The sequence below is a fragment of the Heteronotia binoei genome, chromosome 10 (genome assembly GCF_032191835.1).
Source record: "Heteronotia binoei isolate CCM8104 ecotype False Entrance Well chromosome 10, APGP_CSIRO_Hbin_v1, whole genome shotgun sequence".
Classification (NCBI taxonomy): Eukaryota; Metazoa; Chordata; class Lepidosauria; order Squamata; family Gekkonidae; genus Heteronotia; species Heteronotia binoei.
In genome coordinates, this window is record NC_083232.1 from 90,382,665 (window position 1) to 90,398,495 (window position 15,831).

The 15,831-nt window shown below is 49.1% G+C and overlaps 1 protein-coding gene across 1 annotated transcript; it reads left to right on the forward strand.

The window, feature by feature from the left end:
- Positions 1 to 4,762: 4,762 nt before the first annotated feature.
- Positions 4,763 to 13,897, forward strand: IGFBP1 (insulin like growth factor binding protein 1). The gene is made up of 4 exons (XM_060247767.1): positions 4,763 to 5,179; positions 9,174 to 9,352; positions 11,418 to 11,546; positions 13,439 to 13,897. The coding sequence occupies exons 1-4, from the start codon at positions 4,837 to 4,839 to the stop codon at positions 13,568 to 13,570; spliced, it is 783 nt and encodes a 260-aa protein (XP_060103750.1). The 5' UTR covers positions 4,763 to 4,836; the 3' UTR covers positions 13,571 to 13,897.
- The last annotated feature ends 1,934 nt before the right edge of the window (positions 13,898 to 15,831 follow it).

Here is a 15,831-nt window from a genome sequence, read left to right on the forward strand (position 1 = left end):
TTTTGTTTGCAACGGGACACTATAGCTTCCCCACCCGGTAACCTTAACATTGCTAGAAACAAACACAAACAGTGCAAACGGGAGTCACGAGGTCAAACCGTCCAAAGCCTAAAATGTTCTGACCGTCACAGCCGGTGTTCCTGACTACTGTCGGCTTCTCTGAGTCATCTCCAAACACCGCAGGACTTATTGCTGCGATAGTTGTAAGTTGCCAAGCCTCGGTGTTCGTTTCACACAGGATCGACCCTGCCACTAGGTGATTGCCTAGGGGGCCGGCCTTCAGGGAGTGCCAAATTGGGTGCCCCCATGTGACTCAGCGATGTTATCAGTGCGGGGGGGGGGGGGGGGGCAGAAGTTAGCCTTGCCTGGGGTGCCAGACAGTTCGGGGCTAGCCCTCATTTCACAACCTCAGTTTTCAGGCACATGATGGTATTTTGGGGGGGAAATGGAACAGAAACGGCCGATGCTGTGCAAATTGCACTGGTTACCAATTGAGTACCGAATCCGCTTCAAGGTTTTACTATTGACCTTTAAAGCCTTACACAGCCTGGGACCAACATACTTGCAGGACCGCTGCGATCGGCCAACCAATATCTTCTGGCCATCCAAGGGACGTCCGACTTGCCTCAATCAGGGCCAGGGCTTTCTCAGCCCTGGCTCCGGCCTGATGGAATCAACTCCCTGTGGAGATCCGGGCCCTACCGAATTTACTTCCATTTCATAGGGCCTGCAAGACGGAGCCGTTTTGCTAGGCCTTCGGCTGAAGCAAGCGGATGTCCTTTCATTCTACTGCTTATACCATCTATTGCCCTCCCTCACAATGGGCTATAAAACTACAATGAGCTGAAATATTTGTTTTTTCATCTGAAATATGTGCCTGTCCGCCTGTGTATATTTTTTGAGCTATGTTTTACTTGTATATTATTGAGTTATTGCTGTATTTTATCTGTTTTATTATGACTGTGATCCGCCCTGAGCCCGCATGGGAAAGGGCGGAATATAAATCCACCAAAAATAAAAATAGAAATGATCCTGGAAGGTACAAGTGGGCAGGTGTGCTTTGAAATCCATGAAAGATTTCTGGCCATACCCTTTCAGCCCAACCTACCCCAGAGGGTTGTTGTGAAGATAAAATGGAGGAGAGGAGAATGTCAGCCACCTTGGGTCCCCATTGCGGGGAAAGGTAGGCTAAAAATGAAGTAAAACCAGTGCTTTGAAAATTAAATTTAAAAACTCCAAATTAAAACCACAGTTTACAATGAATGGGGGGGAACCCCTCTAAACGAATCGAATGCTGCCCTGAATAAAACTGTCTTCAGCTACCTCCTGAAGATCAAAATGGAGGAGACCAAAAGTACCCTCCTGGGGAGACCATTCCATAATGATGGGGCTACCACTGAAAAGGCCCTCTTGTATACCCACAAGAGCTTTCGAGTGATGGGGGAGTCAGGAGGATGTCTCCCTGTGATTTCAATTTCCAGGCAGGAATGCAGGGGAGAAGATGCTCCTTCAGCAAAGCCCTTATTGCTTGTTAGGTGCTGTGTGAAATCTGTCCTGTTTCTCCATGCTTTGGGGGAGGGGGGATATTGTGTGTGTGTGTGTGTGGGCACGCGCATGTGCGTGTGCATGTGCGTGTGTGTGTATGTTCCTGTGCCTGGAAGTCATGGCGACATCTGATGACTCCTACTGGGGTATGGAGGACATTCAGAGAAGTGACTTGATACAGCCTGCCTCTGCTTCCCAACCCTGGTATTCCAAGGTGGTCTCCCATCCAAATATTTCAGGGTCAGCCCTGCTTAGCTTCTGAGATCTGACGAGATTGGGCTTGCCTGCGCTATCTGGGTCAGGGTTGCTTTTCCATGCTGTTAACCAATGTTTTGTCTGTGTGACACATTTCCCCAGGGTTTTTTTGTTTTTTTTTTAAGCAGGAATGCAGTTCTGGCTGGCTTGGTGCCAGAGGGTGTGGCCTAATAGGCAAATGAGTTCCTGCTGAGCTTTTTCTACCAAAAAAAGTCACATGCAAAGCAATGGTGATGTCAGGATGTGTGGCCTAATATGCAAACGAGTTCCTGTTGGCTTTATCTACAAAAGAAGTCCTGCATTTTCCGAACCGTCTATTGCACTGTATGGCTTGCGCTGGTGGTTGGTTTGAACGTGACCCTGTTGCTCTGTACCACTTTGAAATGAGGAAAACCATCTTGGAAGCTACTTTTAGCAGAAAGGCAGAGTTGCAGAAAGGCTATTAGAAGAAGAAGATGATGATGATATTGGATTTATATCCCACCGTATACTCTGAATCATAGAGTCTCAGAGCGGTCACAATCTTCTTTACCGCACCCCCAATAGACACCCTCTGAGGTAGGTGGGGCTGAGAGAGCTCTGATAGCAGCTGCCCTTTCAAGGACAACTCCTACGAGAGCTATGGCTGACCCAAGGTCATTCCAGCAGGTGCAAGTGGAGGAGTGGGGAACCAAACCTGGTTCTCCCAGATAAAAGTCCGCGCACTTAACCACTACACGAAACTGGCTCTCTCAGACTGCAGAATGCAGAGTGCAGGTTCGGTGTTGTGGCATCCTTCAGCCACCTCTCACATGCAGACATGCACGAATGCGCATATATACACATGGCCCTTTCCATTTCTGCTCATGTCTGTGTGTGCTTTACCGTCCTTTCTCCCACGCACTAATTTAATTTATGCAGATAGATTCAGGTGGGAGAATTGAACAGAGTACAGAACAAGATTTCGGCGTACTTAACTCTGTGCGAAATTTCTGCAAGTATTGCGAAGAGGGTCTAAAGAGGGTTCTTTCTGCAGCAGTTAGAGAAAAAAATTGAAGAGACTGCGGCCGGCATCCTAAGTTAGCTCTGAAGCTCAAGGGATAGTTCAGGATAAATCGCTCTCCCTGAAGCCGGGGTAAATCACTTGCCCTGAAGGTTGTGGAATAATATGGGGTAAATCTCTCTCCTCGTCACAGAATGATTCTGGGAACGAAATGAGATAAAAAATATATAGCCTGTCCCTCGGCTAGAGCAGGAATGCGCTTTGAATACTTTTTAAACTCCAAGGGACTCTGCTTTCATTCCTTTACACATTTCACATGTGGCACCTCTAAGCGCTGGAAGAGAAAAACCTACAAATACAATGGTTCGGCTTTTAAGAGTCAGGGTGATGTGGGGGTCAGAGCGTTGGATTAGGGCCCAGAAGACCTGGGTTGGGATCCCCGCTGTCCCATGAAACACATGAACACATGAAGCTACCTTCTGCTGAATCAGACCCTTGGTCTATCATAGTCAGTATTGCCTACTCAAATTGGCAGTGGCTCTCCAGGGTGTCAAGCTGAGGTTTTTCACGCCTACTTGTCTGAACCCTTTGTAGTTGGAGATGCCGGGGATTGAACCTGGGACCTTCTGCTTACCAAGCAGAGGCTCTACCACTGAGCCACATGGGATAACTTTGGTCCAGCCATTCTCTCGTTCAGTTCAACCTGCCTCACAGTGTTGTTGCGAGTAGAAAACAGGAGCAGGTAGCAACAGGCATGTCCCTTGGATGAAAGACGGGAGGAAAACCTAATTTCATTTAATTTTTAGATTTATGCCCCGCCCTATCCAATGCTATTTTTTAAAAAACACATATTTCCTGTTAATATTGCTGAGATTGCCTGCTAAATTGAATTGTTGCTTTATCAGCTGGTTGCTGTGCTGAAAGGCAGTTCCTTTCCCGAGAGGGTCTTTCCACAGCCGGAACTTGAGCATGTGTACAAAGAAGGACTTCCATGTGGACTCCCCAAGTCCACAGCCGGAACTTGAGCATGTGTACAAAGAAGGACTTCCATGTGGACTGCCCCAAGTGGCAGTAAAGTTCTCAGGTTTCCCTGGCCGCTGGCAGGGAGGCGGGGTTGCTAACTCCAGGCTGGAGGTTTGAAGGTGGCAGCTGAGGCAGACAGGGCCCTCAGCAGGCTAGAACGCCCTAGAGTCCACCCTCCGAAGCACCCCCTTGCTTCACGGAAATGGATTTCTGTAGCCTGCAGATGAGCTGTATTTCAGGGGGATCCCCAGATCCCACCTGGAGGATGGCATCCCCACATGACAGCATGGCGGAGTCTGTGAGAAGGTGCCTACGGAGTTGGACTCGTGACCCTGACTCCTCCCTGGGGGCTCCTGTCGGAGCTGTGCTTTCGCACAAGTACATCCACAGGAAACCATCTCCGAACGGTCCTTTCAAGCCGGCTGTTGACATTGGGCTCCTACGTGCTGCTCGTCCAGGAATTCCGGGATCTGAAGCCCTTTGATTACCCTCAGAGGGCCTCGCTCCTGGCTTGTCATTGTCCCCAGAACCTCCAGCCACATGTCAAAAACAATTAAACAACAACAAAACAGGGAAGGGGGCAGGAGGGAGGGCCCTTCTTGCCTGGCAAAGTCTGAAGTCCTGAGGTTTCTGGAGGGGGGTGTGCTTCCCTCCCTCCCCTTTTCTCAATGAAACATTTTATGGAACCTCTGGAGAGGAAGGCCTTTCCAGGGGGGGAAACCCCTCCCTCTTCCTAGATACACAGTCAAAAGGTTAAGAGAGAATGGGAGCATGATGTATGTATTTCATCATTAAAAGGGGGGTTGAACCGGAGAGGGGGAAGGGACATGGGCTGCCAATGAAATGACGCTGCTGTGTCCCTCCTGCTCAGATAATAGTTAACCGGGGGGGGGGGGGTTAAAGATTAATGGACTGGCGAGGAACTGTATAAATGGGCCCTGTTTGGAAACACAGAGCATGCCGAACGTGAGTAAACAGCCCTGCTGTGCTCCTCTCCAAGCTCAGCCGGCTTTCGGGGGTTCTCCTGCGCCATGCCGTCTCCAGGCCTGTACTGGGAGGTGCTCCTCTTCCTCCTCTGCCTCGGCTTCCACCTCGGCGCTGCTCTCAACGCCATCCACTGCGCCCCATGTACTGAGGACAAGCTCGCCCTGTGCCCGCCGGTGCCGGCCGCCTGCCCCGAAACGGTTCGCCAGCCGGGCTGTGGCTGCTGCTACACCTGCGCACTCCAGCAAGGGGAGGCCTGTGGGGTGTACACGGAGCAGTGTGGTCAAGGACTCCGCTGCCGTGTGCCCCCTGGGGAACCCAAGCCGCTCCGGGCCCTCCTCCGCGGGCAGGGGGCTTGCCTCAGCGTTGTCGACACGACAGAAGAGACAGGTAAATCCAGTGCCATGCTGTGATGTGTCCTTTCCAGGGCCCTCATCTGAGGGAACGCGAGTTCGAGACCTGCCACAGGAGCTGGTCACTCATGGCATGTGTGGTAGGAATGCCACAGGGAAGGTTTGGGTTTTTGACAGCTTTGGAGGTTATGGGGTTGTCACAGAATCAGAGAGGACAACGTTGTGGTAAGGAAAGCGCTGTGTGTGTGCGCGCATGCAGAAATTAGCAGGTTCGGTCTCTGAGGGCTGCAAGGTTGCCGGGTTGGGACCAATACTGCCTCTAATCTGTGGAGTCTTGTGAGCAAAAATTCTCCTTTGTGAGCGAATGGCATTCAAGTTGTGAACTACGGCATAAATTAGTCTGCTCCGGGGTCATTTTTCCGGGGCTCAGACAAAAACGTGTGAGCCAGAGGCTAAAAAAACTATGAGCTACCTCACACTAACTCAGCCCAGAGGGAACACTGGTTGGGACAGACATCTGCAGAGACCTTGGAGAGCTGCTGTGTATGTCAGAATAACCAGCCGGCTCAGAAGTAGGCACCCCCCCACGCCCCCAGAGATATTTCCCCGGTCAAATGCTGCCTCCACAGCCGAGCAAAGGAGGATTTGCATGTAAGTGCTACAGATGAGGTGGAAGGGAATTAAAATAGTGGTGGCTGTTTTTTTTCAAAACAAAGCCGACCTGCTCTCGTAACCTCCCTGGATTTTTGTAACATGTGTCTGCAGCCTCTTCATTTCTGCAACTCAGGCTGCCGTTCAAAGGGACACATTAGTTTTTAAAGCAGAAACCTTACTAAGGGGAAAGAAATCATGCAGAACTCAGGGGACCGGAGTCAGCCAAATTTCCATACACTCTCTACAATTGGGACATGTTTTGAAATCTGTGGCTTGTCCACTTTCTGTTTAGCCAGGGCTTTTTTTTTTTTTTGTAGAAGGACCTCCTTTGCATATTAGGTCACACACCCCTAATGTAGCCAATCCTCCAAGAGCTTACAATAAGCCCTGTACGAAGAGCCCTGTAAGCTTGTGGAGGATTGGCTACATCAGGGGTGTGTGGCCTAATATGCAAAGGAGTTCCAGCTACAAAAAAAGCCCTAGGTCTAGCTCTCCCGCATTAGTCAGTCAGTCAGTTTATTATTACAGTCATTGACCAAAACATGTAAGTCATTGAGAACAACCTTAAAAGTACCTTATAAAAAGTCCCACAAAGAGTCTACATATTTAAGATTGGATGTCTTGAGGGTTATAACAGTAAAAAAAAAGAATATAAAATATTATCATTTAAGCCTTCAAACCATTTTAAAAAGACACTTTAAAATTTGTTAAAAGATTTACAGTTTGGCCTATTTGTCTCACTTTTTGCATTCTTTATAAACCTGGGACCAGAACCTAGCCACCTGTTGTCTGGTGGTTCCTATCTGACAGAAGATAATCTCATTTGAGTTTATTTGACCTGCCGGGGAACCCTTCCAACAGCGGGCTGATAATTTCCCTTCAGCTTGCTGTATGAAAAGAACAATTAAAAATATATATGTTCCACAGAATCTATTTCAGGTTGGGAACAGGAACAGAGCCTAAAAGCATAAGGAGCCCCTTTATACCTCCCCTCTGCAGCTGCAGATGGCAGGGACATATTATGTTTGGAGATGTGTTTTGTGTAAAGCCGAGGCAGCTGCCAGCCAGGGCACGGTGGCTCACATGGACTTCTGGGACCCCTTAAGGAAAGCCATTTGCTTAAGTTCTTTAAGAGTCAGTTTGGTGTAATGGCTAAGTGTGCGGACTCTTATCTGGGAGACCTGGGTTTGATTCCCCGCTCCTCCACTTGCACCTGCTGGAATGGCCTTGGGTCAGCCATAGCTCTGACAGAGGTTGTCCTTGAAAGGGCAGCTGCTGGGAGAGCCCTCTCCAGCCCCACCCACCTCACAGGGTGTCTGTTGTGGGGGAGGAAGATAAAGGAGATTGTAGGCCGCTCTGAGCCTCTGTCCTTGAAAGGGCAGCTGCTGTGCGAGCCCTCTCCAGCCCCACCCACTTCACAGGGTGTCTGTTGTAGGGGAGGAAGGTAAAGGAGATTGTAAGCCGCTCTGAGCCTCTGTCCTTGAAAGGGCAGCAGCTGTGAGAGCCCTCTCCAACCCCACCTACCTCACAGGGTGTCTGTTGTAGGGGAGGAAGGTAAAGGAGATTGTAGGCCGCTCTGAGCCTCTGTCCTTGAAAGGGCAGCTGCTGTGAGAGCCCTCTCCAGCCCCACCCCCTCACAGGGTGTCTGTTGTGGGGGAGGAAGATAAAGGAGATTGTAGGCCGCTCTGAGCCTCTGTCCTTGAAAGGGCAGCTGCTGTGAGAGCCCTCTCCAGCCCCACCCACCTCACAGGGTGTCTGTTGTGGGGGAGGAAGGTAAAGGAGATTGTGAGCCACTCTGAGACTCTGAGATTCAGAGTGGAGGGCAGGATATAAATCCAATATCTTCTTCTTCTTTACTCCTCGTCCAGTATCTGAGCATTCATGCTGATCTGAAAGGCAGGGAATTCCATTGCTCCCATAGTCATTCACACGCTTTAGGAGCATGGTGGAACCTGGGGTCTGTTTCTTGTACATCATTGATCTCTGGCACGCATGCAACACCCTCCTCCATTCATGCAAGCCTGTTCTGTCAATGATTACCTCTGGACAGATGTAAGGGAGGCCGTGTAACAAGGGGGAACGGGGCGAGAGGTTTGTGTTTGGAAGCTCTCGGTCAAGTTTCACTTCGAAAATGCCTTGTTGGCCGTTCAGATTTCTTTCGAAGCGACGGCTACTCAGTAGAGGTTCTTTAATAAACCCCGGGGGCCTTTGTCACAGCCTGTGCAGAGGATTTTGCACCGACGTGACCTAAATTCTGTGACTAGGAAAGCTGATTTCTGAAACCTAACAAATATTACGTCTGCAGGTGGGCCATCTTGTTGAGCATTACGGATTCTGCAATGTTTTGCTATTTTTGACCATTTCTTTTGCTTCTGTTAATCCTCCCGGACACAAAGCTGCCCCTAGACTGTCTGACACCCTAGGCAAAGCTAATTTCTACCCCACCCCCACACTGATAACGTCACCAAGTCACATGGGGGTGCCCCGTTTGGGACCCCCAAAGGGCCGGCGCCCTAGGCAATTGCCTAGTTTGCTTGGTGGCAGGGCCAGCCCTGCCTGGACAGGGAATGGGAGTTGTTTCAGGTAGCTGGAAAACTCCTGGAGATTTGAGGAAGGAGCCTAGGAAGGGCAGGGCCCTCACAATGCCATAGAGTCTATCCTCCAAAGCATCCATTTTCTCCAGGGAAGCTGATCTCTGTAGTCTGGAGATGAGCTGCAATTCCAGGGGATCCCCAGGTCCCACCCGTCGGCTGGCTTCCCTAAAAGCTCCTCCTTTCTGACCACTGGAAAGTTTCCTTTCTTTGGCTTTTGGACGCCTATAAGGACTAGGAACTTGTGTGGGGGGTTTTAATATAGAAGAAATGTAAGAAGTTGAGTTCTGGGCTCAGCCTCCCAGGATTTCCAACTCTGGGATGGGAAATTCCTGGAAATTTGGGAGTAGAGGCTGGGTAGGGAAGGATTTGGGGAGGGGAGGGACGCCATAGAGTCCACCCTCCAAAGAAGCCATGTTTGTTTGTTTTTTCCTCCAGGAGAACTGATCTCTATAGTCTAGAGATCAGTTGTCATTCTGGGATATCTTCAGGCCCCACCTGGAGGCTGGCAACCCTGCTACTTCCTTGACATGCCAGCCTCCTCAGAGGAAAGGCTACTTTTCCACTTGTGAGAGGAAGGGTTCCTCTTGTGGCTGCTCCACAGTGGCCCTTTTTTGGAGCTTCAGGAAAGTTCCACAGGTCTGTTCTACAGCCTCCATTTTGTCCATTCTAGCTTCAAAACGTTGTCCTTTTTGTCTCTAATTCAAAAGCCTCAGGGAATCAACAGTGGGTGAGACCTTTCTCTGGGTGAGTCCCTGTTGAACTGTACCCTCTGTTCCCCTTTAGACTCTGTAGAAGCAGAGGATGTACCCACCGAAGGCTCTGAGGTAACGGCTGACCAACTGTACAACTACCATCCGATGTTTCCTGTTGGCCAGGACAAGTCAGTCCTGTGGAATGCCATCAGCGCCTATGAAAGCATGAAAGCAAAGAGGCTCTCTGAACTGAAGAGGTGGAAGGAGCAGGTGAGTCCCCCCAGCCTCCATTTCCAGTGACCTTTCCATTGGCATAGATACTTCTCAAAACTTTAACGGATGCTATTAAGGTGGTGGGTACATGCAGGGGTGGAATTCTACCAGGAGCTCCTTTGAATATTAGGCCACACCCCTCTGATGTAGCCAATCCTCCAAGAATTTACCAAACAGAGCCTTGTAAGCTCTTGGAGGATTGGCTACATCAGGGGTGTGTGGCCTAATATGCAAAGGAGCTCCTGCTAGAATTCCACCCCTGGGTACATGACTGTTTGGAGATTCTACCCCACCCCATCCTCTCCAAATCCCCCCCCCCACACACACACCCACACCAGAATTCTATGACTGCTCCTGAGGCATTCAGCTGTCTGATGTATTTTGTCCCTTCTGGAGCAATTTTAAGTCAATGGAAGGTCTTTTCCCCTACTTCTGCCTTTGAGATAATTTACAAAGCTGTATTTTTTTTTCCTGCATACTGACAAAGTCCTTCAAATATGAAGAGACCCCAATAGCCCTGATCTGGTTTTGGTAGCTTTTGTCACCCACAAGAAGGCCAAATAGTTGTAGAAATTGTACTACTGGCAACAGCAGTTGTTGTTTGTGTGGATGTTGCTACTTCTTCCACAACAATTACAGCAGGCTGATATGTTCAGGAACCTAGCTGAAAACACCACGTGAGGGCACCAAAGAACAGAAAGTGAACGAACTGGCCAAAACTGGAGAAACCCTATAGAACTATAGACCGAAGCGGGGAACCAGGTTAGTCTGAAGCGATGGGACGAGGTTAGAGGTTAGAGTTCAACGGCACCTTTAAGACCAACAAAGTTTTATTCACGGTGCGAACTTTCAGGGTGGGTGCTTGGCACATAAAAGAAATAAAACTTTGAATCATGAATAAAACTTTGTTGGTCTTAAAGGTGCCGTTGGGCTCTAACACTGTCCTACAGAACTATGTTGTGTTTAGAAATGGAATAAATTTTATCGCCTTCAGGATTCTTTTTCTCTCAGCAGATTCCCATGTCTTTGAAAGAGACTTAGGTGTTCACTGTTGCCGGTTTCTGTCGTTAGATCCGATGCATATTCACTCATCAGGAAGCCCTCCCGCCTTCAGTGCATTTGCTTGCAATCAAGTCTGCATTCATTATTACAGTTTTCAAAATGGAAATTAGAAGCAGGTCTTAGATCTGAGGAAAGGCAATACGAGACCATAGTCATGTGACCTGCAGGAATCCCCTTTGTCGATAGCGTGAAAGAGAGCCAGGTTGGTGTAGTGTCTAAGTGCGCAGACTCATATGTGGGAGAAACGAGTTTGATTCCCCACTCCTCCACTTGCACCTGCTGGAATGGCCTTGGGTCAGCCATAGCTCTTGCAGAATTGTCCTTGAAAGGGCAGCTTCTGGGAGAGCTCTCTCAGCCCCACCCATCTCACAGGGTGTCTGTTGTGGGGGAGGAAGAAGAAGAAGGTTGCAGATTTATACCCTGCTCTTCTCTCTGAATCAGAGTGGGTTATAATCTCCCCCTATCTTCTCCCCCCACAACAGACACCCTGTGAGGTGGGTGGGGCTGAGAGGGCTCTCGCAGCAGCTGCCCTTTCAAGGACAACCCGAGGCCATTCCAGCAGGTGCAAGGGGAGGAGTGGGGACTCAAACTCAGTTCTCCCAGATGAGAGTCCACACACTTAACCACTACACCAAACTGGCTCTAGATAAAGGAGATTGTGAGCCACTCTGAGTCCCTGAGATTTAGAGTGAAAGGTGGGGCATAAATTTGTTTATTATTTTAGATTTCTATCCCTCCCCCTCACCACAATAATGATGATGATGATGATGATGATGATAATACAATGACAACAATAACAACACAGCAACAACAACAATAAGGATGCTACTTCATGGGGAAAGGAATGTGTTTTAAGCATCAGCATATATATATAAAACCTTACTGAGTTAGCATTCGCTCCAGTTTCCTTCTCTAATGACATAGACTGATTCTTATTTTTAAACAAATACATTTTGGATGTAGGACTACAGTAGTCATAGTTTGACTCCTCTTCTTTCAGGGACCTTGTCAAAAAGAACTCTACAGGGCTCTGGACAAGTTAGCCAAAGCTCAACAGAGAACCGGATATGAGATCTTCAGATTCTATTTGCCCAACTGTAATAAGAATGGATTTTACCATAGCAAGCAGGTAAGCGACGCACAGTCATGGTGCGGGGTGGGGGGGAGGGGGTCTCTGGCGGTGCACCCCTTAATGCTATTGATCTCGATTACCAGGGTTGTTTTTTTTTTTAGCAGGAATTCTTTTGCATATTAGGCCACACACCCCTTATGTAGCCAATCTTGCAAGACCTTACAGGGCTCTTCATACAGGGCTTTCTGTAAGTTCCAAGAGGATGATGATGATGATGAAGATACTGGATTTATATCCCACCCTCCACTTTGAATCTCAGAGTCTCAGAGCGGCTCACAATCTCCTTTATCTTCCTCCCCCACAACAGACACCCTGTGAGGTGGGTGGGGCTGAGAGGACTCTCACAGCAGCTGCCCTTTCAAGGAAAACCTCTGCCAGAGCTATGGCTGACCCAAGGCCATTCCCGCAGCTGGAAGTGGAGGAGTGGGGAATCAAACCCGGTTCTCCCAGATAAGAGTCCGCACACTTAACCAGTACACCAAACTGGCTCTCATTGGCTACATCAGGGGTTGGCTACATCAGGGGTGTGAGGCCTAATAGGCAAAGTAGTTCCCGCTACACACACACGAAAGCCCTGTCAGTTACCCTACAAAGAGGGATCTGAATCCTAGCAGGCTGCCCATTAGGGAAAAGGAAGTCAGCTTCTTGAGGACAAACAGGAAAGCGTCCCTCTGCTTTCAAGGTTTACCTGGCAACGATATAGCTGAAGTTCAACAAAGGCCCATGGGACAGAGATATAGGGCTGAGCCCTTCCATGGCAATCCAATGGGGGTTCATAACAAGATGCTAATTAATATACAATATGGTGATGGAAAGTGTTTTGTCGAGTCGCAGCCAGCTTTTGGCATCCATAGGGTTTTCGTTCAGATAGGGTTGCCAGGTCTGTGTTGGAAAATGCCTGCAGAATTTGGGGGTGGGGCCAGGAGAGGGTGGGGCTTGGGAAGGGGAGGGGCCTCAGCAAGGTACAATGCCCCAGAGTCCACCCTTCAAAGCAGCCGTTTTCTCCAGGGGAGCTGGTCTCAGCCAGCTGGAGATCAGTTGTCAAAGCGGGAGATCTCCAGGCCCCACCTGGAGGTTGGCAACCCTATGTTCAGAGGTGTTTTGCCACTGCCTTCCTCTGTATCTCCAGGGTCCTGTCCTGTCCAAGTACTAACCAGGATTGATCCTGCTTAGCTTCCAAGAGCTTATGAGATCAAGCTAACCTGGGCCTGGGGTTCATCACTTTGTAGGGGGTGGGGCAGGGTAGATCCTGGGGAGGAAGGGGTTCGGGGAAGGGCAGGACCTCATTGGGATATAATGCCATAGAGAACACACTTCAAAATAGTCATTTTCTCCAAGGAAGGGTCGCCTGGAGATCAGCTCTGATTCCAGAAGATCTCCAGGCTCCATCTGGAGGTTGGCAACAGCACCTGGGCCTTCCAAGCTAGGGCAATATCTAGTCCAGGGGTGGCTCAACTGTGGTTCTGGAGCCACATGTGGCTCTTTCACGCATGTTGTGTGACTCTGAAAGCCCCCACCACCCCATCGGACAGCTTGGAGAAGGTATTTGTCTCTTTAAATCACTTCTCCAAGCCAAACCAGCTGGCAGCGTGGAGAGTCTTTTAAAAGTTGCTTTCTTTCCACTTCTGCCTCCCTTCCCCCTCCCCCATCTATTTGCTTTCTCCCCCACCATTCTTTCCACCCTTCCTTCCTTCCTTCCGGCTCTCAAACATCTGCCGTTCATTTCTTGAGGCTCTCAAACATCTGTTGTTTATTCGATGTGGCTCTTACATTAAGCAAATTGGGCCACCCCTGAGCTAGTCTATCTGTCGCTTAATATCTAGACGGTTTTTTTTAAAAAAAACACAACAGGAATGTTTTCTCAATCAACATCTCTTACCTTTGCCTAGTGTGAGACCTCACTAGATGGAAGCCCTGCTGGATGCTGGTGTGTTTATCCGAAAAACGGGAAGAGGATTCCTGGGTCCCCCGAGCCGTCAGGCGACCCTGACTGTGAGCAGTATCTCAGCATGCAAGAATAAGACCCTAACGTGCTGCGAATTGTTGACAACCAGATCTCAAATCTCTTGCACACTTAAGCATCTTTATTCTGGAGCCAAGACATCTTCCTGTTGACGATCCTTTAAACCCACGATTGGCTAACCTCCCCAGTCTTATGCATGCTTACTCAGAAGTACAAAACCCCCCACCGTGGGTACTTACTCCATGAAAGTGTGCCCGAGATGGCAACTTTTAGGTAATAACGTTGCGGTTAGTTGGGAAGATATGAGAAATCGTTGTCTGCTTGCGTCGTCAAAGTTGGGCGTGACGGTTAAAGGTAGCAGAAGCGGTCCTTCACACCTCCGAATGTACATGAGCTGCTATTATATTCTCCCTTATTGTCTGGTCTAGGACTGCGCGATTATTTATTGCACGTGTTTTGTTTTATTTTTCGGACTGTGTTATTAAGTTATATCTCTGTCTCCTCAAACACTTCAGAACGATGCATGTAAGTACGTTAATATTATTTCTTTTGAAAGATGCACTTCACCCAGTTTCCACAGAGCACCCTTCATATATCCATTATCAAGGGGGGGGGGGTGGAATTGTCAGATATTTATGCTGTTTGGGAAACCTTACACAGAGTGTGGGAAGGGGGATATGGCTCGTTCTTATTTAAAAGCCAGTTTTGTTTGTATCTGATGCTGCTGTTGTATCTGATGCTGCACTTCTTTTTTCATTGTGACGTCAAGGAAATCTCCGTCTGGTGGGATCTATGCTCTTCACATGCGTGCCCTGGAGTTGGGGCTTTTTTTGGTAGAAAAGGCCTGGCAGGAACTCATTTGCATATTAGGCCACACCCCCTGATGCCACCATTGCTTTGTGCAGAGCTTTTTAAAGGAAAAAAAGTCCAGCAGGAACTAGTTTGTACATTAGGCCATACACCCTGATGCCAAGCCAGCCGGAACTGCGTTCCTGGGCATTCCTGCTCAGAAAAAGCCCTGCCTAGAGTTATTAGAATCATAGGCCATTTTCCCACTGAGCTTACCTCGGAGCGACGTCCCTCTTCACCGCGCAGCGTCTGTGCAGATTTCCCACCAACTGCTCCGAGTAACCAAGTAGAGTTGCGGCTTTTGCATCACTAACGTAAACTGGTTTTTAGCAGTTTCCATTTGCGACGCAAAAGGTCGGGAACTTCCTGGTTCCTCGGAGCAGCCTCGGAGCAGTTGGTGGGAAATCCGCGCAGATGCTGCGCGGTGAAGAGGGACGTCGCTCCGAGGTAAGCTCAGTGGGAAAACGGCCATAGAGTTGGAAGGGACCTCCAGGGAATGCAGGAAACTCACAAATACCTACCCCAAATTCACAGGATCTTCGTTGCTGTCAGAAGCCCATCTAGTCTCTGTTTAAAAACCTCCAAGGAAGGAGAGCCCACCACCCCGAGGAAGCCTGTTCCACTGAGGAATCGCTCTAATGGTCAGGAAGTTCTTCCTAATGTTGAGCCAGAAACTCTTTTGATTTAATTTCAACCCATTGGTACTAGTCCGACCTTCCGGGGCCACAGAAAACAATTAATTTTGGAAACATTCCCCCAGCAATCCACAGTATGGTGCCCCCCCCCCAGCCATAGTGCCCATCAAATAGACTTCCCAAGCTCCCGATTTCCCCCAGTTTTGAGGCCCCCAACCTGCCGGCAGGGAGTGGACCGCCGGGGGGATCTCTGCCTCCAAAGATCCCTGTCATACATGGAGCCTGCACTGTGAGGACATCATGCAGAAGTGACATATCATGCTGGGCACATCACACGGGGATGCTCTAGAAATTTGGGAAGACTTTATGGTTAAGAACATAAGAATATAAGAGAAGCCATGTTGTATCAGGCCAATGGCCCACCCAGTCCAACACTGTGTCACACAGTGGCCAAAAAAAAGGAGGTTCACAAGTAAGGCTAGAAGCCCTTCCACTTTGCCCCCCCCCCCAAGCACCAAGAATGCAAAGCATCACTGCCCCAGACAGTTCCAACAATATGCTGTGGCTAATAGCCACTGATGGACCTCTGCTCCATATTTTTATCCAATCCCCTCTTGAAGCTGTCTATGCTTGTAGCTGCCACCACCTCCTGTGGTGGTGAATTCCACCTGTTAATCACCCATTGGGTGAAGAATGTTTTATCTGTCAGCGTACTGGGACAGGAGTTTTGCATGGGGACGCCATATCAATTTTGGGGAAAACTCTATGGTGCCATTGACCTTGGCCATTGACGCAGACTTTCTGATGTTTTGGGGCTCAGGACTTCTCGCTGTGT